This window comes from Haliaeetus albicilla, chromosome 24 (assembly GCF_947461875.1).
Source record: "Haliaeetus albicilla chromosome 24, bHalAlb1.1, whole genome shotgun sequence".
NCBI lineage: Eukaryota > Metazoa > Chordata > Aves > Accipitriformes > Accipitridae > Haliaeetus > Haliaeetus albicilla.
The window spans coordinates 19,411,596-19,437,160 of record NC_091506.1 but is presented as its reverse complement, the minus strand read 5'-3'; the positions used below and the strand labels follow the sequence as shown (position 1 = coordinate 19,437,160).

At 44.3% G+C, this 25,565-nt stretch overlaps 1 protein-coding gene and 1 long non-coding RNA gene across 2 annotated transcripts in view; one reads left to right on the top strand and one right to left on the bottom strand.

Annotated features, from left to right (window-relative positions):
• The first annotated feature begins 250 nt into the window (after positions 1–250).
• CISH (cytokine inducible SH2 containing protein) lies at positions 251–9,527 on the top strand. Its single transcript, XM_009916118.2, has 3 exons — positions 251–990; positions 5,639–5,865; positions 6,370–9,527. The coding sequence occupies exons 1-3, from the start codon at positions 944–946 to the stop codon at positions 6,870–6,872; spliced, it is 777 nt and encodes a 258-aa protein (XP_009914420.1). The 5' UTR covers positions 251–943; the 3' UTR covers positions 6,873–9,527.
• The window catches only part of LOC138681765 (uncharacterized), a 56,661-nt gene continuing 35,307 nt past the window's right edge, over positions 4,212–25,565 (bottom strand). Inside the window, exon 3 of the long non-coding RNA XR_011321977.1 lies at positions 4,212–4,750. This is a non-coding gene — a long non-coding RNA (uncharacterized lncRNA). The remainder of the gene's footprint in view (positions 4,751–25,565) is intronic.

The window sequence follows — 25,565 nt, the reverse complement described above, 5'->3', positions numbered from 1 at the left end:
CGGCGGAGGCGGCGTCGCCCATTGGCAGCGCCCGCCGCGGCGGCCCCGCGTTCCTGGAAAGTTCTTGGAAATGGATCAAAGGCGTTTCCGCGAACACGCGCGGCGCCGGCTCCGCGCGGCCGGCAGCGCCGCCCAGCCCCCCCCCTTCCCCCCCGGGAGGGCTCCGCTCCCCTCCCCCCCCCCCCGGCCGTTACGGACACATCTATTTATACCTTCTCTTTTTTCTTTTTCTTTTTTTTTTCCTTCCCTCCGCGTGGCTGCTATCGGAAGAGTGATGTGAATACAATGCGATTCCAGGAATCCCTCACTTCCTGGAACAGATTAAAAGGGGCAAACAAAAGATTACTTAGTAGGGTTTGGTGGTTGGGTTTTTTTTTTTTTTTTTTTGGTCGTCTTTTTTTCTGCGGAGCTTCATTACTTCAGGAGTCGGTGGAAAAGCAGGTTGCTGCTCTGCCGGCTCTCCTCCCCCGAGCATTCGGGGAGATCTTATTTATTGGTATCTATTTATTACTATTTCAGAGTGCTCTGAATATTTTCTCTAAGAGATTGCTCTGAAGGAAGATTAGTTCCTCTTTAAATAGATGTAATTTCCCATTTCTCTGGTTATTTTTACAACTTTTTTCGTTGCTCTTTTCTGAAAAAGCAGAACAAGAACATATTCTTTTCTAAAGCACTGAGAGTGCACGCGTTTTCCCAGCCAAAGTTGCTAAACAATCTGCAAAGTCTTTCTCGGGCAGCCCGATCCGCCTTCTGCTTGGCTTTTTCTGTGTCTGAAACACAAGCTACTGCGGAAGGGCTCTGCTGGGACTCTCCAGCCTTCTCTTACCGTGAACCCCTAACCAGAGGCGGGAACTACCTCGCTCCTTCTGGGAAGCCAAGAAAGAGGAGACGAGAAGAGAAAAAGAGGAGAGGAGAAAGCATTTCCCACCTTCTTGAAGACTTAATGCTTTTCCCTTGGTCCAGGAGTGACATGATCCTCTGTGTTCAGGGGTAAGATACTTACAGCCTTCTTTTAAAAGCTGTGGTTTGATAATTGCAATTAGTAAGATTCTCCGGGACAGTTTTTCAGCTCGTGTGACTTGCCATGTGTGATTGTAATGGAAGGGGAATGACTTACGCTGGCCGAGTGCTGAGTTCTACCTGTGTCCCCCGAGTGTCTGCTTCTTAGAGTCTATGGCCAAAGATCACGGGACCATGAAGTATTCCCGATTTCCGTGCTTTCTATTGCTGAAAAACTACATGGTGCTCAAAGTCCGTGGGGGGGGGAGTAAAAATGAGTAAAAACCTGGAGCGTGTTGTTCAGTGGCGTGTGTGTGTAGCACCAGTGGGGACACAGCCCCGACGCAGTCGGTGTTCCCTAATGTCCCAGTGGAAACAAACCACTTAAAGGGAAAAACTTCCCTGGAGTTCAGATTTTCTTTGTCTATTTCTAAGTAAATATTTATGCTAAACACATGATTTCATTTTTCTGCTGCTTTTATGGGTAAGATTAGATGTACGTACATACATATATACAGACTTACCCATACACAACATTCTGTAGAATGAAAGCCATAGGGAGTACATGCATAATTACAGCACCTTTGTTCAGTGAAACAGGTAACATCCAAGTCCCTGTTCTGGTATCAGTGTCTGGTACCGGTGTATTGGCACTCAAATGTCTCTACGATCAGCTCAGGTCATCAACACACATAAATAGCTGGTCTCCAGGAATCATCCAGCATTTTTTACACATGCTGCATATTTGGAAAGTGTCAGCGTTTGTTTCAGCCTGAGCCGTAACGTCAGTATTACCCATCCCTCCTGCACTTAGTGGATTTTCCTCAGAGAAAATGCATTTGCCTTGCCATTTGTCTGCTTTAAATGACTAAAGCACAGGCATTTTTCTGCCATTTCCCCCCCAAATCTGTTCCACAGCCAAGCAGAGCTCATGCTTCCCAATACTTTCCTACTCCTCAGGCGGGCTTGTTGTCACTCTCATTTTCAGTCTACTGCTGCAGTTCCTATAGCCACGGCAAAGGGAATTCATTTTTCAGCTTAGGCTTTGTGAAACCCTTATCTGAAGCTTTTCTCCAGGGTTAATGCACCAGAGCTACTGCTTCCCTTCACCCACTAAGAACTTGTTATGTAGCCAGATGTGTAGGTGGTTGTCTCTTTATATCTTTTTTTAATGACCATTTATTGTGTGGCTTTTGTTATCCTCTAGGATTTCATATATCCTGGACTCCATACTCTCCCTCCTATTCAGACCAAGCTCCCATGGGAGTCTTGGGACGTGGCTGATGGAAGGGAGAGCAGCTTGACACGCTTTTTCTTCTATTATTTGTACTGTGTTACAAAGTTTAGCTTATCAGCAAAGTAACTGCAAAGCTAACACTAAATGGTATCAGACATACCTGATTCTCTTGAACTTTCTTGGCTTTCCAAGGCTTTTTGAAACACTAATTGCCAAAGCCCAGGGAAGTTCATTTGCTGTTTCTCTCAAGACTCCACACAGGCTACCAGCTAGACATGCCAAATTTTATATATTTGTTCATCACAGCTGTTGTACTAACACTTTACTCTGTTCAGTCCTGATATTCCATGTCTGTCCTCTACTTTCTTTCTTACAAGCACTAATTATTTTCAAATACTTACTTTGCCCCATTAAAGGGCTGGCTTCTTCATGTCAGCATACCTTTTTTAACATGTCTTCATCCCAGTAAACTCTTCTTATCCCCCTTGTACCCTCTTGTAAATGTACTTTCATTAAAAGTTGTAGCTGCCATTACTCACTGATCCCTCTGCTCTCCCTTTCCTGGACTTGGAGCTGCTCTGTTTGGTCACAGCAGCAGCTCTTCTTTCTTCAACCTATGTACAAAGTTGTTTAGGACACCAGCACCTCCTGGTCTACGAGAATTCCCAATCCCACCGTGCTCTTTCGAGACTACAGCTGCACTAGGACTTTTTGTAAGGGGAGAGAGAAGCATATGGCAGGTATATAAAAGGAAAATAGGAAGAGTATAAGCATGGCCCTTCTCTGGCTGCAGTGGAAGAATCTCCACGGTGACTGCATGGGCTCCTTCACCTTCAGGTGGCAGGAAGTATAAGGCAGCAGAGAGGGAGAACAGTGGGAAACCTCATCTCACACATGTGGGCTCTGCTTCAGAGAGACCCACAGTGGCTCTGTAAAAGAAACCTACTGACAAATTCACTTAGTTGATGTGTCTTTTGGAGGACTGAACTGTGAACTGGTACAGCCCTTGAAATTAACAACTTCCTGCAATGAAACGGGAGTACATTTCCCCACGTAGCTTTGCTCTCTCTCCCTTCCTTCCCAGTCTCTTAGCCAATTCCTAATTTCCTCTCCAAAGTAGGTATATAAAAAGAAAAAAAGTATTTCCATGCTAGGAATAAGAAAAGTTTTCTTTGCGTTCAAAAACTTCCCCACAGGGTAGGCCAGAAAAATTTTCCAGGCGAATATAAGTTCAGAGAGATTTGGAATTTGGACTGCAGTATTCAAGTTCTGGGGAGCAAGCAGGCAGTAAGCAGTGCAGGACTGATTTTACTTAACATCGGTCACAGTCATTTTCAGCTCAGTGAACAGTCAGTATAAGAGCACACCTGAGAGAGAATGCTCTGCCAACAGTCCTGCCTAACACCCTCTTTGCACAGCGCGAACTGTTATATTAGGTTCAGTACAGGGAAAGATCTGGTTTATAGTCCTCCTTACTCAAGAAGGGGGGAAATGGAGAATCAGGAATCTCCTTTCCCCAAGAAGGCAGGTAGCTAGACTTTTGTGAAGACCATGACATTAAGAGGGAGATATCCAAATACCTTTAAAAATTTAGCCCTCGACACCTACAAATATCACTCAGGTGGGACTTAAAAGAGAACTCAAGAGGTTTCCCAACAGCAATCTCCAGGTATAAAAGTATATTCAGATCCACTGTTCTGTGAAAGCCACTGAAAACACAGTCCCTGTGATCAAGGGTGCCTGGTGAAGATAAGGGCCAGCAATCACTTTTACTAGGTTTGGCTTCCTACCCCTGAATAGAAATTAGGAAATGAGAATCAAATGCCAAGAATGCCAAGTAGATACTTCTGAAATGTGATTTGACGTATGGAAAAAGGAAGAATGTTCTTTTCTAAATACCAACACAATAGTGGGGTTTTGGCTATGTATTGCACAGGCAAGAATTGTCTCCCTGTAGATTCAATTTTACCAGTGGTTTTACAAAAACCGTACTCCAAACCTATATGGTTTTATTCGAAATGCAGAGTCATGGAACTGATCGTGGCTCTCACTCACAAATCATTGTGAAGTCATTTTCAGGTTCTCTCTAATCTACTTTTCCCCCAAATCCCTTCTTCCTGCTCCCCATCCCATACTTGAAACTCACCAGTTTGAGAAGGTGGAGTGCAGCTATGATCAGGTGCAGATCAGTTTACAACGCATTTAAGTATGCACCTAGAGTGTCACTGTTCACATAAAGCACAGAGAAGGAGGAAGATTGGTAGTGCTTATGACTTCAGAGTCTCCTTCCACTTCTCTCTTCAGTGATGAGGGAGGAGGTGGCTGCTGCTTTTGCAATCACCTTGAGCTCCAATGGTGCTGTGCCGGTCTCATGTTGAGGACTGTGCTGTATTTCTCTGGAAACCCAGCCACCTTTTATGTTAAGTGTCTGAAAGAACGTCTCAAGCAAGTGAGTGCATGTGGGGGATATAACACAGGACATGCAGCAGTACAGGGCACACAAAGGCAAGGAGCCTAGAAGAAAAGACAGAAACGAATGTTTTTACTCAGGAGCTTGCCTGGGAACGAAGACTTCCCTGGCCCCCAACATCCATCTTCCCCCTGGAGCTCTGTCTTCCTTTAGAAATCTCCATGCTGCAGAGAGGGAGCACCCATGGCCCATGAGAGCTCCAGGCTTTGTGAAACTGCACTTAGATGCTGAATGGCTACACCAGTGCTCTCTTTAGGCCACGGAGGGATTAATGTTCATTGCAGCCCAGCCGTGGCAGAACCTCCTACTGCTGTAATCCTGCGGGGATTACAGTCACACTGAAATCTCTGTGATGCCATTGAAAGCTAGGGTTCATGTAGTGCACAGGCTTGGCTAAAACAAGAATTCCCATTATTCTACTACAAGATCAGCTCACCCTGAGTTCTAACAAACAGACACATTTAGGATCAGGTCAACCTTGAGCAGAAAGCAGGTAGGACAAAACCCAAGCTATTCCCAATTCTGCTTCTAATTATACTACAGCAAATGACTAACAAACCCACTGGCAGGAAAAAAAAATGCTCCAACATTGTAATGATGCAAGTGAAGCTGTAATGCTGCTAGGATCCTTATTGCCTCTGAAACTACATATTAAAAGGCAACATCTAAAACTATCAGGTTTCAAATCAACCTAAATTGCAAGATAGACCACCTTTTACAAGGTAAAATAGGCCAACTCTCTCTCCCTGTTTAAGGGCTCATCTTTAGCTGTGTAATTTTTCCCCTCTTGCCTCTCTCTGTTTGAAACATAATCATATTGAGGATCTGTTTATAAAACATAACGTGTTGTAGTACAATGTAGCATGCACTGAACAGACACTGCAACCTATTTCCAGGCAAGGCAAAATAGCAGAGTATGCCCTTCATTTCAGACCTCATCCTTTGCTGGCGGAGGAAAAGATCAGGAGACTGTCACTCAGGGGCATTGCCGTGGAATTGTCAGAGCCGATCATGCAGCCTCTCCCAGTTACGGCCTTCCAGGAGGAGTCCACGCCTGCCTTTGCAGCACCAGTTCCAGACAGCAACCCGCCTCGGACTCGAGACCCTGAAGAAGACCTTCTCTGCATTGCAAAAACCTTCTCCTACCTGCGAGAATCTGGTAAGGCTCAACTCACAAAGCCACGGGATCAGAAGGCTATAGGGAGCAGGGAGCCAACTCTGCAATCTGAGCTCCAGGAAGAATCTCCTGATCCCACTTCAGATAGGAACCTGGTTCTGTCGCAGCCATGGCTGACTCTTGTGGATGCAGCAAGCGTATTTTCAGCCTACAAACTTGAGTCATGAAGTAATTTATTACTAGCGTAAGCAAAACCTTTGTCTTTTTTAACTGAATCAGGAGAAAGAATTGCAAAAAGGCCCCTCTTTCTCTGTAAACTGCAGTAGCTACAAAAGTACTCATCCCAAGCCCCAGCGCAGCAATGACAAGCATAGGCAGGAAACCCTTAGAACTTGACATGGTCTTAGTTTCTGAAGGTCTCACCAAGTCTGGGCCTGGTTGCTTCCCAAGCCCTGAACTCAGTAGGCTTCAAGGCTTCCCTAAATATACTGCCAGTTCTTTAATATGTTCTTTCCCTAACAAGTTCTTTCTGGGATGCTTTTCCAGGTTGGTACTGGGGATCTATCACTGCCAGTGAGGCCAAACAGCATCTCCAAAAGATGCCTGAGGGCACCTTCCTGGTACGGGACAGCACCCACCCCAGCTACCTGTTCACACTCTCCGTCAAGACAAATCGAGGTCCCACCAATGTGCGCATCGAATACACTGACAGCAAGTTCCGGCTAGACTCAAACTACTTGTCCAAACCTCGCATCCTGGCCTTCCCAGATGTGGTCAGTCTCATCCAGCATTACGTCATGTCCTGCACAATGGAAAGCAAGAACGAGGCTCCTTACCCGCCTCCGTCTCCTCTACCTCCCATGCAAAAAGAGATGGCAGCAGCTGCAGTACACTTGAAACTCATCCGGCCGCTCAGCCGCAAAGACAACATCCCCAGTCTACAGCACCTGTGCCGGCTACGGATTAACAAGTCTACAGCCGACGTGGACCAGCTCCCTCTGCCCAGGCGGATGGGGGACTATTTGAAGCAATACCCGTTCCAGCTCTGAAGCATGGCCATTACATCTCAGGCATGACAGACAGGGACAGAAATAAGAGAACTTTGTGTCTTTGTCCCGCTAAAGCGCGGCATCAGGTGGGCACAGTAAAGACCTGATTATCAGCAGAGACTGCATCCATCCTTCCTCTCCCCTTCTCTCTAAATCCATTCCAGCGCCAGGGAGGAGTTGGTTGTTTCAGTGAACAACGGGACACAATCTGAGCTCTGAACCTCAGGCTGCGCCGATAGCGGCTGTGAGAAAGTGCTGTAGGCATGTGCACACTACTTGAATTTCAGAGTTGCTGTGACACCGCAAGTGTTAACATTGTTATTTTTGCTATTTATTTCCATGGCAGTTTCTCTCCTCATGGTATTTTAAAAGCACCTTTTACTTTATAGTTTTTTGTTTCTTTTTCTTTTGTGGAGTTAGAGATAGAAAAAAGGCTCCCAGCCAACTGGCAGCCAAAAATCTGTGGGAATTTGGGTTTAGATTCACATCCAAATAGTACCTGTTTGAGCCTGTCCCTGTAACAGGTCACAGGAGTCCACATCCAAGCTCCCCCAGACTTCTGGGTTATGTGGGACTCAGATGACTGTATCTAGACCCACGTCTACAGAGGTAAAGAATATTTTTTTTTCTTCCTTAGCTACAGGGGGCCGGGTATCATAACCTCAAAGCACACTGGTAGCAGCTTGTGCATCTCCCAGAGATGCACGCTGCATCCATCGCAGATTGTGGACAGGAGACTTCTTTGAGGAAGCCCTTCTTCCTTGAGAGCTCTAAGGAGAGATTCTGGATATTGAGCTTGGGCCAAGGAGCACTCATCCCATTTTTTTTCATCTTCCCCATTTCCAAAGGAAGTTTGTGACAAAACATTTAGAAACGAGTAATCAGAAACCCAGCTTCCTTATTTGCAGGCAGAGGGATTTGGTTTCAGAGCACTCTGCATTCGGCTTGCGTTTTGAAAGTGCTGTTCCCTGACATTGCCCTTGCCTTGCGAGATGTTGGGCAAGAACAGGGGTCTCCTTGACCAGGGGTTCGGAGGCAGCTCTGCTGAGCTGCACCTAAGACACACACAGCTTCAGGATATTTATTTATTTATTTATTTCTGGGGGGTAACAAGTTAGAAGCATCTCAGTAGAAAGAGCTGTCCTTCCTCTCTGCTAACACAATGCCAAACTGCCAGTTGCTCCGCTTCTGCCAGCATTATTCACAAGCCATGTAGCTTCAATCAGAGCTAGGCTCTAGCACACACTGGAAACCACAATTCAACTTTTCTGTTTGCCAAGGTCCAGTCCTCTCCTCTCCCTTTCTCTGACTTGCATGTTTGTTATCCTTAATTAGATTTTTTGCTCTGGGTTTACTTCTCATGCCCCCATCCCTTTCACACCCCTGCAAATGAAGCACAGGGTCTCTCCCTTGCTCTTTTGCAGAGAGCGGGGATAAACAGCAGATGGGATCTGTCCAAAAACAAGCATAGACAGAGAAGTTGCCCCTTCCTCTTCATTCGCATGATCCCATCACCTTCCCAGCCTGTAGGAGCCAGTCCATGCCACCAAGTGAGAGTAGAGAAGGGAACAGATAGGTCTAGAGAAATTATCTTTTGGCCGTAAGACCCCATAACTTGATCAAGCATGAACCAATATTAAGGATTCCTCATTCATCCCTCTCTGGGACTGTCTCTCTAAGGCTCGATAAATCAGAAGAGACAAATCCCAGCTATACCAGAGGGTTGAGAGAGGAGGTGGAAAAGGATGGGATGGTGACCCAGGAGACAAGCTCAAAAAATGGGTGGAGTTTCTTCCACCCTAATTTAAAGCTGCCCAGAGGGACAAGATGGCCTGATGTGCTTAGTCAGTGTCCTTCCTTCTTCTTTTTCCTCCACATTTATACAAATTTGTGCTCTTGCAAGCTTTGTTTTTGATACTTTGATGATTGACAGCGTGCATGTGTGATGTCAGGTTTGCTTTTTATTATATCCTTCCCCCCTGCCCCACACGGCAGCAACTATGGGAAGGTACTGAAAGAAACGAAAACTTAGAAGGCAAAACAAAAACAGAAAAGTTTTTTTTTTTTCAATAATATAAACCATAAACCACTGAAAAGGCTTCCTTTTATCCAAACACCTCTATCTGCCTGAGGACACTGGGAACAAGGAAACCACAGCTCTTCAAGGAGCAGCAGTGATCTCAGGAAGCCCACATGGCTCAGCCACAGGCTTGGTATCTACAGCGTGTGAAAAGTCAGCTTGAGAAACGTACAGCAGGAAAAGGCAAGTTGTTCAGCTCTCTGAAACTTGTGTCCTACTTGATCTTTTCTCCGGTGGGGGTAATGAGGAAATCAAGTTGGCAGGTTTGACCTCATTGCCCCAAGAGAGCCCAGCTAAAATGGCAGAAGCACGTAATGAGAATGAATGCCTGGTTAATCCCCCAGCAGGATGATGCAGAGGCTAACCTGAAGGCTGTAAGCTCATATGGGCAGGGACCATCTCTGTTATATGTTTGTTCCGCATCTAGCACAATAGGGTTTTCTAGGTGCTACTGCAATACAAAGAATAAACAATACAGTTACTCCGAAAAGTCAGTTTCTTCTATCTTGACACAGTTTGTTAAAAATCATTTGACCTGGATTTTAAATAAACATTTTAAATATATTTTAAAGCCACTCGATGTAAAAGTCTTTGGTAAAATCCAAACGGATGAATTCATTTCCTATTCACAGAAATCCTCCCCAAGAAGACCGGGCAAACCCTTGACCATCTTTTTCAAACAAGACACAAAAACCTTTAACAAAAAGAAAAGCCCTTCAGATACTGGGAGAGTTAACACCAAAATCATCATTAGTGTGGGCCTGGTTTCTGCCGCACACAGACAAGCAGCGGCAGACTCCAAGTCCCAAGTTACCAAGGGCTGAAGGAACGTTCTTTAATGGTGTAAAAAAAAACACAGGAGTCATTTTTCTATTGCTTCTGTGCGCCATAGAAAACCATTACAATCTAGGGGAAAGGAAATGGAACATAGCTGGAAGTTTGGCAACTGGTTTACAGCAGGCTTCAAGTTTGCCCCAAAGAAAAATTATGCTCACGGTAGCGTTCAAAGACGAGTTCATGAAAGGCAGACCATGCTTCGGATGGGAGACTCACAGCATCAGCTTTTTCCCCATGTTCTGCTGCCGCTGGGCCTCAGCCTCCCTGTATTTGCAGTCTGGCCCAGCACCCTTTCCCCTTCTCATCACCTCACACGCCAGACACAGCAGGTAGGGAAACCACCAGGGAGGTGGATCTGCCCTATGGTGTCAGAAGGAGACAGGCCACCCCTTCTGTCCTGCCTCTGTGAAATGCAGGGAATACACCAAGGGAACCCCACTACTGGTACCTGACTCCACTGTGGTCCCTCTGCACTCACTTCCCAGGAGAGATGCTCATGCCACAGTCCTGCCCAAAGCAAGGCACGGCATGCTCTCAACCACTGGAAACAATAAAATACACTCAGAAAAAAACAGAAGCTCAACTAGTTCCTCTCCATCATTCTCCCTTTCTGAATCCACTGACTTCAAAGTTCAAAATACTGCTTTAAAATATTCCTAAAGCACATGCTGTCCTTCCTATGCCAGTCATGGGGTTGGCATTCGCTAGCAAACATTGTTTCCACAACCTCACCAACATGAGTCTGTGGGTAGATTTCCATGGCACACCAACCAGGAAATGCTGGCAATGGAATAATCGGCTCCCATTTTAGTTGTTTAACAAAAACAATCACGTCCCTCTTGGTTTTACAGGAAATCTGGAAAGTGAGCTAGACGGGGTAGAAACAAAACACAATCAAAGTAAGTGGAAAAATGAAAACAACAGGAAGGAAAAGCTGCATCCGTCTTTAAAAGGGAACTTTGACAATCCTGGAAGATACTGAAAAGAAAGATGCAGCATTTCTGACACATTATTAAGTAATTTCTTAATTTCTTAGCTGGGCTGAACTCTTCCCTTAGCTACATATATGAAACCCCGTGGCTCACTTTCCGCAGACTGAAGGCAGAAACGATTGGCATGAGTCAAGCCAATACATAACTCCAGTCACACATGGTTTTACTGCATCAGCTGTTATCTTAATGACTCCCACTCCTGCATCTTCAGCACATTTTGTTAAAGCAAACAGGTTCGTGTTCTGAGAACTCCTGTGCCAAACCTCCGTGCAAGCTGAACCGATTTTTACAATTGAGTTCCACATCACTGGAAACAGGAACATTCGTGGAAATGCAGACTGACCTTTATAATCATTGAAGTACAGCTGCAACACCCCTCCCAGCAACACCTGTATAGTTTGCTGAACCAAGGCAGGACCATTTGGTAGGATTCTCTCTTGCTTCGCAGTTTCTCACTACAGATAGCCATGTGGACGTGGAGCCCTCACTGACAGTCTGAAAAGCAGACTGTAGGATAGGGAATAGAAATCTCAGTCTATGACGGAAACCATGCTAACATGGCTCACTGCCACAGCAGAAATACCCTGCAGTTTGTCAGGCACATATGGTATCATTTTCTGTCTTAAATAATCAGCCTTCTGAAACAGGAACATATGCAAGGAAAAAAAACAAAAAACATTTATGTGCACATGTTCCTATCCTCTCAAACTTACTGAAATCTTACACCTTTCCCCAGATGATACTCTCAAGTGCACAACTTCCCTTAGCCCAAGCCAGATGAACCAGCAAGAAATGAAGTGAATCAGCAGTGTGTATTTAATTCTCTTACAACAGACATGGTCAGGTGTTTCAAGCAATCAATGTATTACATGGCATTTCTTGTCCAAATTCCATTGTCAGTCTTACTTGCTATCTATGAAAATAAGAAAATTAAAATCAAAATTAACGGGGCACTGTATATATAGCTCTTCTGCTCTGCCAAATCATGTTCTCACATTCAAATCTATCAAAAGCCAATTTTCACAGTCCTTTCCTGTCTTTCCCTAATGACGGCTGAAACACTTGCAATCCTCAGAGAAATGCACTATCCTCTTCCCCACCCCTGAACTCATTAGCAGTCCAAAGGTCTGGAGCAGGGGGTAAAGCAATATCCAGTGAAGATGTGCCAGAGCAACTTTGGATGCCAAGTAGTATCTTCCAACTCAATTCCTAGCAGCATTGTCACAACGTCCATCTCATTTTCAGTGAACCCCACCTATCATTCACAGGAGAAAATGAAAGAAAAACCCACCAGACTAGGCAGCTCCTTATGAAACAAACCAGCCAAAGGTAAAAATGAGATATTATTTAAAGACATCTGCCCTGACCTTGGGCAGAAACATTCATCTTCTTACCTTTTTCTGTTCACAGCAACCTAGCATCGAATTTTTAAGAGGGAGTACAAGGGAACCCAGTCCTGCCAGTATTGCTTAACGGCACGATAGCAAAAAGAGGACTATGCAGTTGCTAAGTGCGTTGATAACACGTTCAGAATCAGACTAATTTCTTTTGAGACATGTGTATTTTCTGCCCACGCCCAGTCCTGCCTATTTATATATTTTATAATCACGGGTGCCAGAGTGTCAGGGAATAGGAATGCGTGGAGGCATGGTTTTATCTGGAGGCTAATGCTGCCTCATGTGAACTCCATTTTGATCTTCCACTTATACTTCCTGAGAAACACAATGTTCGTGTGGCTTCTGCTACGCACTGCACAAACAAGTAAGGCAAGTGGCCCTCGGGAGCAGGCATAGTGCTGCAACATCAATCAGACATCCATCATCACCTCCGCTATACATCAGAAAAACAAGTTTAAAGAAAAATGACTAAGTGGGCCTAGGAATAAAATTAGATTACAGTCTTTCAGGATTCACATCACATAGACCAATGGGTGTACAAAAACATAGTCTTCCAAATTTTAGCAAGAACTAGTGTTTTTTTTTTAACTTGAAAAAAAATTATATTGTTCAGAGGAAAAGGCTACTGGTAGGCAAAATGTAGACCAGATGATAGAAAAAAAATCATTTTAACAGCTTCACTGTTAGCCTGGGCATTAAACTTCAAAAGGAAACTATGAAAAGTAAGTAAACTACAATTTGGGTTTTACATAATAACAATTAATCTTAACATAATAATTTAGAGGGCTTTTTGGATTGGTAAAGGGGAGGGAATACAACAAAGCTTCAGGACTTTAGCTAATATTCATTAAAGATGAGACTCAATGAAAAAGGAAATTTTACCGCAAATCATTGGTAGCTTGGTCCTTGCAATTTCCTTTTAATCAGCTGTGGTAGTGGTCACAGCTGGAGACAGGTTGCTGGGCTAGATGGCCCACAGGTCAGCTCCACACAGAGCCGGTCTTGCATTCTTGCAAAATCATCATCTGAACAATTTAAATATCGAAAAGACCAGACCCCAGAGAAAGCAGCCTGCCCCATCACAGGAAAGTATTCAGTCAGAACTGCTCCCAGTCTGACATACCAACCTAGATTTTCAGAAAAGGGTTTCCCTCTGTGAACAGGAATTACTCTCACCCTTTTGCTCCTCTTTCTCAGACCTTACTGGCAAGGGTTTTCTCCTGGAAGCCATTGCTTCCTAAATGCAGTGTAACTGCACTTCACAGCAGCTCAGCTTTGAGTTGCAAAAATGAATACAATATCGATTTTTGTAAAAATAGCTATTTTAAGAGACCACTCTATCTACGCAGGAAAGGCATTTGCTCTAATGTACCCCCCGTGCAACTACAGTGACAATAAAAACTTGAAATAATACTGGCTACCGCAGCATTAGATTGTCCAAACATATAATCAAAGACTTGGTATTTCTCAAAAACCTATGATATAAATATGCCAGATGGAAGGACAAAGGAAGAGCTGGTCAACCAAAAATCAGTGGCAGAGCTCAGCCAGGACTTGATTTTCTTGGACTCCAGCCTGGCAGTCTGCGTAACTCCATCATGTGATTGCCTTGATCTAGAAGAAACGCTGCAACTTTTCCAATTGCAGCTGTCGGAGAAGTGCTGCTCTTACTGATACAGCCCTGCCTATGAAACCTGTAAAACAAAATGGGCTAAATCCAGGTTTGTTTCCTGTTGAGCATGACAGGAATTCATTTACTTCAGGGCTGAATTTGGTCCACTTAATATTCCTAGTTTTACAGACAAGGATTTTATCCCTGGTGTAATTCTGACACTTATTTGTCATGAAAGGAAACTGTTACACTGAAGTGCAGCTTACTTAACACAAGAAAACTCTTCCTTCACACACTGTCCCACCAGCATGCATAAACCCTAGTCTGGTCATTTCTTTTTTAAAAGCAAAAGGAAAGCTCATCTTGCATTGTACAGTTAAGTTCTAGGTTCACTTGAATTCACCTACAAATATGCCAGTCAGAACATCTGCAGTGCCACTTAGGGATGTAAACATTAGTCCATGGAAAACTGAGCAGACAAATGTGGATTGATCTCAGCAAACTCACTTCACATTGGCTAAGACAGAGCTTTCAGTGATGACAAGTCCTAAGGACAACAGATCTGGGTTATATTTGTGACAAAGAGACAGCAAGACCCAGTGCTAAGCTCCTGGGATGCCCATCCCATCCAGCTGTCCCTTGCTGCTTGTTCTTCATAGGCTCACTCAGTGCAAACCAGCAGAGAGATTTAATAGCTGATCAGAGAGACTGCACAGTCTTTAATGTCAGGACTGTCTCTTCCTTAGAAGAGCAATATGGTTTGAAATCTAGTTTACAGAAGGCAGAGCTGTGTTTATACTTGTCAGAAGTTACCCAACTTGGCAATGATTCTTCCCATCATGCAAGTGCCATCGCAGTCATTGCCAAACACTGCAGAGGCAGAGTTCAAAACACTACCTCCAAGCCTGTAAATATGTTGAAGAAACATGTTGCATGGTGCACATGCTATTTGTCTGCACCTGTCTGAAAGTGTTAAGTAGTAATAAAAGGTGGTGTTATGATTACAATGTAAATCTGAAAAAGCCTAAAACATGACCTAATATTATTTCCAGGGAACTTTTTGGAAAATCTCCATAACTCTTTTTTAAAATACCTCCCTCTCTTCTAAGCCTTTGGTTTTGGAATACTCCTTACATTCTTTTAAGACTCTTTGCAGTTCACCCCTCTTTAATTCCCTTCCCTCCAGTTCTGTGCTATGAAAGTCATCTTGGCTGAGAGGTGCGGGGCAACATTTTGGAAAGAACACGTACAAAATAGCACTGCACGACTGCTGCAATGAGGTGGATCAGCTGGGTGCTGAATGGTCCCCATGGGGCCAACATGGGGACTCCATATTACTCTTTTCATTCCAAGAATATAGGAGATTGAAGGCTTCCTTGTGCATGCAAAACCTTTTCTTGCTGATCAAATCCTTAGGAGTGAGGAGTGGGGTTATTGTGACCTGCCAGGCTGCTGACTTAGGGGTATTCACAAACAGCAGTTCCAAGCAAGAGTGTGCGAATGTTGTAATAACCTCAGCGCCCCAGCATACTGAAAATTAGCTGGGAGGAAGAGTTTGGTCATTAAGGTTGTGGGGAAACATTTTGCTCCACAAGTCATTGATTCTCTTACAAAGTGAATAGCTGCACTTTCCACTTTCAGTGTAGACCACTCAGATGACACAAACCAGACTGGTATGCCACTCCCACAGCTGCCTGTTACTCGATTCAGTCCATCTCTCTTCATCCACACCATTTTCCATATGACATACTCATGCACCCCCAGGCTGCATATAACCTTCTAGCTTGGCTCTGGGTTAAGGGAAGAATTTCACCGTGCCTTGCCAATCTGTGTCTCAGGCAGGGACAAGCCAGATCTGCACGCACCCTGGTATGTGGGTCCCTCTTGTTCAGATGTGCCGTGTGAAGAAGGTACCTGAAGGCTATTATTTTTTACATCCCTTAGCTCTCTACTGCCTGGCTGTATAACGCAGTCTGTCTTATCTGAAAAGATAAGCCTTTATTACACAAAACAGTACAAATCAGGTACACAGCTGAAAACAAAATAACTCACGTTAGTGTCAAGTCACAGTGTGACACAGACTTGTGTAGTAAGTGAAAATGTCACATGCTGGCTTCTGTTGTTTCCTAACGTAAAAGTGTATTAGCAGAATTTGACAGAAAATATGGATTGAACATCATGTTGGTATTACTTCTTCATATAAATCATGGTTTCGAAGAGAGGGTCCATCACAACTACTGGAAGGGGAAATACTCCACTCAGTCTTGGGTGAGAAGAGAGGTGAGTTCAGAAAGAGACGGTCCACTCTATAACACAAGGAGATAACCCTTGCCACATGTTATCAATCCAGTCCTACTTGACTAATAAACAATAAAAATAAATATATTATCTTGCTTATGCTTCTTGCCCCGTTTGCAGGAGACAACAAGCAGGATTTTGTACATTACTTTTTCAGTTTATTTTGTATTTTCCTTTTGGCCTGTTATTACTCTAATAATCACCTTCTTTGTCTCAGCATTTCTTAAAGGAATTAGGTGACGGAAAAGCAATACTTCCATCAAAGAGCTTCTTAAACCAAGGACAATCCTTTTCCTGTGAGCCAAAGAAACATTCTCTTCTTATGCTTGGGTTAAGGGAAATAGGTAACTGTCAAAGAAGCTGTTTCTTAATTATCTCTTCCCATTCCCCCAGCAAGAGCAGCCAGCATCCCTCTTCAGCCTGTTACTTAGGTGGAATTAAAAGCCCAAAGGCTTACGGCAAATGCTGTATATCCTATAGTTATCCTAGCATCATTAATTCTTACTGGAGCAGAAACACGAAGCTCTCAAAATTCCCTCTGCAGTTATTTACAAAACAAATAACTTAATGAAAAGGGAACGTGTTATGGACACTGGTGGATTCTAGGTAGCCAGCTATCTCATGTAACGACCCAACTAATACTGGATGACGTAGCTAGCTGAGGTCAACACTCCTCATAGGGTTTACCTTGACCAGCTACAGAGATATAAATATTCCCTATGCCTTGCTGTTCCAGTATGTTTGCTTTCTAAGTCAGGCACTTCAAAAGACGGTATCACAGGAAACCAAAGGATAAAGGAATTTATTTTTTTTACGCTTGCCTTCAAGCCTTCCTATGACTTGTATAATCAGCCCAGCAATGCTGTTTTGGAGGCAATTGACAATTAAAGCCTACAAAAGGAAGCACTTCAAATTATGTCAGGGAACACTGATTTTACATGTATCTTTGCCTTGTAGAGACAATCTTTTGATGCAAAGGGAGAGGAAGTCAAATGAGATTTACATGTTACAGTATCAAACAAAGGAAAAGGGGAAAAAACAGGCCCTTTACCATCTCTGTCATTAGGCTTTCATGCCAGTTGGAACCATTGCCGAAGAAAGAGCCCAGCTCATTACTTTGGAAGACACCCCCAAAATCATACATGTGTGTTAGTGTGAAGAATGCTAGTGATCAAATATTGTTCACATAGGCTCTCTTCAGCTCCATCTTTCAGCCCCAGTTTCTAAACCTCAGCTTCAGTATGTATGCTAAGACGATTCTGTGAAAAATCCAACACAAAACATGTTCTGAAGTCTTACTCCATGCACACAAACCTCTTAACTTGCCCCTACTCTGAAAGAATCATGGCTGTGATACTTTCTAACACCAACAAGGAAAAGGATGGTGGTACACAGATATTAGCAAACCTGTAAATAGTTAAAGCAATGGAGTCAGTATAGCAAAATGGCAGACATCAACAATCTACATAGAAAAGTCTCTGGATTTTTTTTTTATTATTATTATTTAAATCTATGAACCCCAGCAACCTTTTTTTTTTATCTGTTTTTCTCCTCCTTTCCCAGCTGAACAATGTGCACATTCAGGGAACATAAGGAAAACTGGCAGACAAAAGAAGTTTCCTCTTCTGTTGTCTGAGGCAGCGAGATATTGGGACTCTGTGTGTCCTCTCCATGGTTTCCAGTGGGAAGGCAGGACCTAAAAGGCTGAGGACACAAGGACTGAATGTACGTCTCCTACATGATACTTGACAGAAGTGCCTGGATGAGTGGAGTTTTCGTGTCATTCCTCCTTTCTGTTTCCTGTACTGGTGATCTGCTTCCACGTCATCAGAAAATATCTGAGCAATACAAAGTTATCAGTGGTGACCTGCCTGACCTTGAGACACACAAAGGCAGCTACAAAACTCAGCAGCTGAGGACAAAGTGGGACTATTAAAGGTACTTCAAACCCTACACAGTTACCAAGTAACAATTTAACGCCTGTTTTAAAATAACAGCGCTCTCTGCAGAAAGTAGGTCATTTCTTCTATGTCAAATTCATACCAGACAGACCATAGCTGTGTTCACTTAACCAGTTACTCTAGCTATCCGGCAGTTCCTACTGCCATCTTAAGCTAAAAGTAATCCTTTGCACCTTACTGAAAATCCTCTGAACAACCCAAGAACAGGGGAGGTGTTCAAATCATCCCTTTATCCCCAGAGATGACACAGGACTACGTCGACACTTCACGTTCGTCAGTGGATTTACGCGCCGCGGCGCAGAGACAAGGGCTGCCCGTGGCCTGGGGGGGTCCCCTGGTGAGGGGCACAGGGGACCAACCCGAGGTCAAGTCCCCCGGCCCTTCTTCTCTGTCCTAAAACCTCCGCTCGAATCCTCGCACAGAGCCCCGGGCCACGCGCCTGGCTGGGAACCGCCGCAACGGGAATGCCCTTTACCAACAACGGGCAAAAAGCCCGTCACCAAAATTAACGCAGCTCTACCCAAGCCTGAAGAGTCTCCTGCAGTGCAATTTAAAAACAACCTCAAAAACAATTCTGGAGAAATGATTACGGCCAGCGCACAAAGGGGTTGGTTCTCTGCGCTACCGCCTCTGCTGAGGTCACACCGATACAAGTAACCTTAACAAAAAGAAAGTCAGGCCCAAAGCTATTCTGTACAAAGGTGACTTTCTCTCGCCCTCTGCAATGCTGCCTCAAATCCTAGCGACAACTATTTGTAAGTAGCCCAACCTCCCTTCTTCCCAGCACTGCCAGAGAAGAGACAAGTCCATCAGATTGGTGGGACGATAAAGGAAAGCACAAGTGACTTAAACATTTTCTCTTGTCCCTAGGGCAACCAACTGCATATCACCATGCAGAGAAAAAAACCCAAAACATTTCTAACCCTGGCTTTATAAGCTCAGGAAGTAAAGCCGTCTCTTGGGCTCCTAACCATATAAGGTCTTCCCTTGGTCCTTTCCCTCTCAAATGGAAAACACCCAGACTTGACCTCTCGTCTGACAGCTCGCACCCTGTATTTTTATTGCTCTTGCACAAACGCAAGCACTCTGCTTGCCTGAGTGCTGAAGACAGCCCACCCTTTCCCCATCGTGGTGGTGGGTAGCTCCCTGCTGACTGTGATGAATCACAGTTGCTCTTTGGAAACTCACTCTGATTTAGCAGGAGCAGTGTAACATTAAAGTACCTGAACAGGTCTGACTCCTCACGTCAGCTAATAAGCTTTTCATGGGAAGTTGGATTCTGTTACTAATTACATCTAGCTACACCCTTCTTATGACAAACACCTATTCCACCCTGTGTTTGCTTAACAGAAGATTACTAAGATGATTTGCTTGGAGAGAAACCAACTACAAAAGAGCATTTCCCTCCTGCTGTCTTCATACACCATATCTGATTAGTTTCATTTCCCTGTGCTGTTAAATGTCAAGTACTTTTGTTATGTGTACACTTATTTGTTTGAGTCTCCAAAGCAGACCAAAGGAGCTTGGAAAGATAATTTTTTTAATTGTATTCAACCTCCCCTGCTTGGAAAAGTACTTTTTGCCTCTTTCATATGGTGCACTAACATTCTGTAACCTATGCACAATACTTTGGACTTGATTTTCCTCCCATATTGTGGTAAATGTGGTGCAGGTCCCAGCTAAGTCACCTAAGCTATGGAAGTGTATGTGAAAGGGCAGTCACACCCGCTATGTGCAGCAGTGACTGCAGACAGCCTAAGAAAAGGCTTTGATGTGGGAATGGAGGAGCCATTGGGGGAAAGTGATGTTACTGGGCTGCTCACACATCCTAGGGTGGGAAACGAAAGCAGAGCTGTTTCTGACTTTTCACTATCCAAGAAGCAGAATCATATTTGCTGCTGGTTGAGCAGGATCCATCCACAGATCAAGCATAACATCAATAGCAGCATGCCTCTTTCTTCTACTTAAACTTTGAAGAACCACCTGTGCAGGCAAGAAAACAATTTAGATCTTGGTGCCAACAGAGCCTACAGTCTAAGATGATGCTCACCCTACACTACAGGAGTGGGAATAAATCCTGAGTGGGTTACTTTTCAGGGCAATAGTTTGTCATGCTCAGAGCCTGGCAGAACCTGCAGGAGAATGGCATAACCCTGCACTGTCAGAGTACTCCAAGTGCCCCACGGTCTCAGTTTCAGACACAAAGTAATGAAATCATTTCAGTGAGTTAGTAAGTTACATAAAATCGACCTCTTGGAAGACACTGCGAGTACACAGAGAACAGCAAGCACACTACAAATCCATGCACTGGCTTAGTGCGCTGACTTCTTGATGAAGTCAAGCTCCTGAACTCAAGGCAGTTGAGTTCCGTAGGCTCCAAAGGTTTGCTGTCTTCCTGCTACGCAACACACAGCAATCAAGACTGCTCTCATGCAAAGCAGGTGCATGCATTTTCCTACACAGCACTTTGTCTGACAGCACCAAAGCAGAAGCACCTTCCCCTGCTTGCTCACATCTCAGGCTGCACCCAGAGGACACTGCTCTCTGCACTCAAAGGCAAGCAAGCTGGGGTGGAAAGCAACTTCCAGACCTTTCCTTTCCACTGCTGTCTTATTTCCAGATTGTAGCATGGGCAGATTTTTCATTTCATGTTAATTCCCTTAGACCTCTGCTGTAAGGACTGAGGTAGTGTTTTTCCCTTCTTCCCTGAATGTCCTCAAACACTAGGCAAAAGGCATTTGGTCTAGATAAAAGAAGATGCAAGCTTGAAGTCATTCTGTAAATACCAGAACATCTGTGGGATGACAATGATCCAAAAAGATGAGAACAGACCCTATCACCAGTTCAGCTCAGAAGTACAAGCCAAGGAAAAGATCAAATCACAGCTATGAAACTTGCAATTCATGTTTGCTTCTTTAAAAGTAGAGGCAAGTACAGTGAGTGCAAGTAAAATACTGAAAGGTGAAGGAAAACTTCATACAAATGGGAGTAAGAGCTAGAATTAAAAACCTATAGTGAAAATAAGGAGTGGACAAGATCTGCTGAGCTTTTGGGTCTCTAGAAATGAGAAGGATGCTGACAGTACCTGCAGGGTGCCGTGTGGCACACAGAAAAACCACAGAAGGATGGCCCAGTGCCTTTACCGTGCACGATGCTGCAGGAATGTGCAGCACCCTGATGAATGATGTGATTGAAGCTGTGTGTAGCACTATCACTGCCTCCATTTCTCTGTCAGGCTGCAGAAAGGAAACTAAATGAGCTCTTAAAACCATCCAGTCTCAGTCAGCCCTCCCCCAGACTGTCAGGTTTCTGTGGAAAGCCCATTGCTCCCTGGGGTCATTTTCATTGCACTTCAGCTCTTCCAGGAACTCAGACATGCTGACAGCAGTCCCTCCTCTGCCAAACACCCAATCAGAGGACTGAGGGAGGTTTTTCTAAGGAAGCTAATTGAACATGTTTTATTAAAAACAAAAAATAAAAGTAATAAAAAACCCCAACCAACACCCACCACTTTGCTCTAAGGGCAAATTCTATGAAACACAGAAAACCTGGAGGGCAAGACGCTAGGCACAGGATCAGCTGGAAATATCGTTTAGGGAACCACACAAAGCTGATGATAGACTTTCCCTGGTGTCTGGAAGGGACACAAGACCCACACCTGGCCTGCACCTTGCACCCTGTCAAAGGGGTGTCTCGGTTTGGGGATCAATGCCCAGAAAAGTGGTAAGATGGCAGTTTTATGCACACTTTTCAGTGTGAGCTGTGGGGCAAAAAATTACTCAGAATTCATTATGTGACAGGAATTGCTATTCACTATGCAAACCCATTAGCAGTGATTAGCACACCAAAGTAGTGGAAGTAAGGCCAAGGACACTGAGCACACACTCTTTATTTGTAGAGCTCCAGTTGCCCTCTCTGTACTGTAATGACTCGTAAAGCAACCTATCTTCCTGCTGCACTGAGGTTCTGAAATTAATTCTGATGTTACAAGGACATAGAGCACTGCAAGGTTGGGAGAGTCATACTTTGATTACCTAAAAAGCACGAGGGGATAGAACACTGGGATATACAAGATGACCCCATGCAATCCCACCTATACTCTTTACAATCGCACTCAGAAGTGGAAGGCTATCTCAGAAGGGACCAGAGCACACATGGGGCTGAATTGGAAGGCACTCATCAGGCACCAGCCACAGTTTTACAAGCTTGGGGACACAGGATCCTGCAGAGAGCTACGCTGCACTTGGGACCCAAGCTAGTGTCACCATGGCTGTGTACTGATTGGACACAGAAGCTCAGCTTACCTCCAGTTTGAGCATCTCTGCAACATGACTTGTTAGAATATGCAAACATTTCTCCAGACTTTAAAAAGAGAACAGGTCGCTCACTGCTGTAGGTCACAGGTATGGACATAAAGATGGAGCAGACCTTCTCCCAGAGCATCTCATGCAATAGGAGAATAAACTAACAAGTGAGAAGGCAAACAAATAGGGAAAGATATGCAGTATCAGGAGGGAATTAATACATTGGCACCAGATCACATTGCAACCATATGGTGCTGTGAATACCTTTGGAAGCTTCCCATCCACTGCTGGGCAAGAAATCTGCACAGGCTTTCCCCAAACCCCACCCAGGAGCCAGTTTGCAGGGAAAAGCCTCTTCCAATGATAGCGCTAATTTCAGATTGGAGAGGTGTCTCCCATGGCTAATGAAACAGGGAGTCTCATGACTCCTGCACCCTTCTTAGGTCACCACAAAGAGAGAGGGACAGTTTTAAACATTATGCTGCAACTATTCCCACTTCTTTCCAGCTGCTCCAAACTCCCTGCTGCGCCAGCCCTTGCTGTCAGCCTGCAGGTTCCATGGAGTCCAGCGAGCAGGATTTTCCACTGCAACTCTTGGCATGACAATGTGGCACAGAGAACACCCAAGAGGAGGAAGGGCAAAAGCTGCTTTAGTCTAGGAGCCAAAATAGCATGTGGCACAATTCAGTTAGCCAAAGTGCCATGGATAGCCAGTCCAAGTCGCAGAGGATGCATCTGCCATGCTCAGATTCTCAATCCCAGGCATTGCTCATCACTTGCAAGGAAACTTGCTCAGGCAGGAAATAACTATGCATTTAATGTCTGGAAGAGAGGGGGTTTCTCTGACAGGACAAAGGAAGTATTATAGCAATATATCTGTATGTTTACGGAGGGGTAGGATCCGTTTGCTTTAGGATAACAGTTTACCATAGGAGAAGCAAGCTGAACATCATCTTTATCCTTCAGATTAGGTAAGAAATTAATAAAAAAATTAACTCATCGATAGCTACTTTGAGGAATCTTTGCACAGCTTGTTTGACAGCTGACAGATGGAAAAGTTGAGACTTCTTTCACCCTGTGGAGATGCACATAATAAACAAGTTATGTGCAAACTTCAAACCATACCTTTCCTAGAAGAAACGTAAATAGAAAATGCAACAATGGATGGATCAAAAAATCACTCAAGACTTCACAAACAAAAATGATAATTGCTCTACTACTCTACTGCTGATCTGCAATGGCAGCAAGAAGTTTCTGTCATCAAAAAAACCCCTCTACCTTGGCAGTAAGTAACATCTGAAATGCAGGTTCTATCCACATAAGCAGTAGCTGCTGACATTGCATATAGGTGAGTGAATAATGACATCTGGCACCTGGACCTATTCATGCCAGTTGCAGCAATGGAAAGAGAGAGAAGCAATAAAGATTTCTTTTTGTTAAGTTGGTATGGAATTTCTTGGCTTGCCTCAGCTCCATCCTGTCTCTTTGCTGCAGCAAAGCAACAAGTCACAAAACCAAGGAGGAGTCCTATGTATTTTAAACATGTGCCTGCATCCAAAAGGAGAATATCTGGCGAAGGAGGGAAAAATGGAGATATGAAAGAAAAAGCTACTTATGCTGTTCTAGCTACATTCAAGCACAATGAAGACACCCCAAAAGGCCTTGGAATAACTCCATTAAAGCAGAGCATTTAGAAACAACCCGAATATGTTGCTCTCCCAGTCCCTCAAGGACATCACACAGAAAGGTAACTAAAAAGAAACTGAACCTGTTAGGAGAAAAAGGAAGATTCCAGATGAAAAGTCTACAGGCAATCTTTGAGAGATGGCTGCTAAGTGGGTGCACTCTCATTCACCAGATCCTGCATCAACTACACACCAGCAAAAACTCAGGAGACCATGAAGAAGCTGACAAGGAATCACCCTCTGCTAAGCACTCACCCTTGTGGTATAAAAGCACAACAGGGAGGAAGCGCCATGTACAGGGAAACGGGTTGAGGGAGGGTGGACTCTGGACAACCTGAATTCAGGATTTCAGATGCTTCCAGGTGAAGAAGAAGGTGCAGGACCCCCTCCACACCATGGGAGGAAGGACACTCTCAGTGCAGATGGCAGAGCTGCTCCTGCCTGTGGTACTGGGAGATTCCCAGGTTCTGGTTTGGCCACCGGGCACGCATCCCCACCGCACCTTCCTTCCACATACCCCCGATGGCAGCAGTCTCTGCCCGCATCTTCACAGAGCACATGACGTTATTAGAGGGAGATTATCCTAGCACAGCACTGCAACCCTTTTGTTATCTTTCTAGGAAAGAGCTAAGCCTTTTGATCTCCTACCAAAAACTAAAAAGCAAATTAAATGTTAATAAAACCTTAACAAAGAGCTACTCTTCTGCATTTTAATTAGTTGTTCATAGAAACCAAATACATCTAATAGACTAACAAAATGAAAGGCAACAAGGAAGTTGCTATGGCTTTGATGAGCACAGCTACTCCAGCAGCATAATCCTGTGAATCGATTAAGGTCTTTTACATGAAGAGCAAGAACAGCTGCCTCCCCCTCAAATACAGGCATATGCTTCTTCCCACACCACGGGCATATGTGAGCTGAAAAGATTTTTCTAGCTCTCATTCTACGAAAGTTTCTCCACAGTGGAAAAATACACAGGAAAAAACAGAGAAGAGGAAAGGCTCAAAAGCAGCATCAGAAAGCCTGATCAGACACTAGAAGCAAAATCACAATACATACATGGGAAGAAAGAGGTTTGGGCGCTGACCGATACCTCAGAAAGTCAGTAAATGTAAAAGCAAAGAAACTATCTGCTATGATGTCTAAGGGAAAGCTGACGGCATTAAATGAACAACCCCAGAAGGCAATGCACTTGCTGGCTGGACCACAACGTGACAGAGCTGTGGTTATCAGCTCGAGTCAAAAGAACTCAGGGTCAGAGCTGGAACAGAGTTCACAGCGCTTTTCATAGAGTAGGACTAGACTTGAAATAGTGTGCAGAATGATAATATCCCAATAAAATGCAGGGCACTGATGATGCCAAGGCTTAAGGGACCCATCTGGTCTAGCCTAGGAGAAGGCCAGAAAATGTGACTCCTTGCCTCCTCTCTTTGAACAACTCGCAGTGGGTTAGATCCCCTCTTCCAGGAAAGCAACCCTTCCACGTGTGCACTACACAAAAACAGAAAAAGCAGGCACTATCTGCA

Bases quoted from the DNA above. Each gene is read 5' to 3' on its own strand.
- CISH (XM_009916118.2), top strand. From the start codon at position 944: ATGCTTTTCCCTTGGTCCAGGAGTGACATGATCCTCTGTGTTCAGGG. The intron at 991-5,638 runs GTAAGATACTTA...CCTTCATTTCAG, and splicing joins ATGATCCTCTGTGTTCAGGG to ACCTCATCCTTTGCTGGCGG. The intron at 5,866-6,369 runs GTAAGGCTCAAC...ATGCTTTTCCAG, and splicing joins CTCCTACCTGCGAGAATCTG to GTTGGTACTGGGGATCTATC.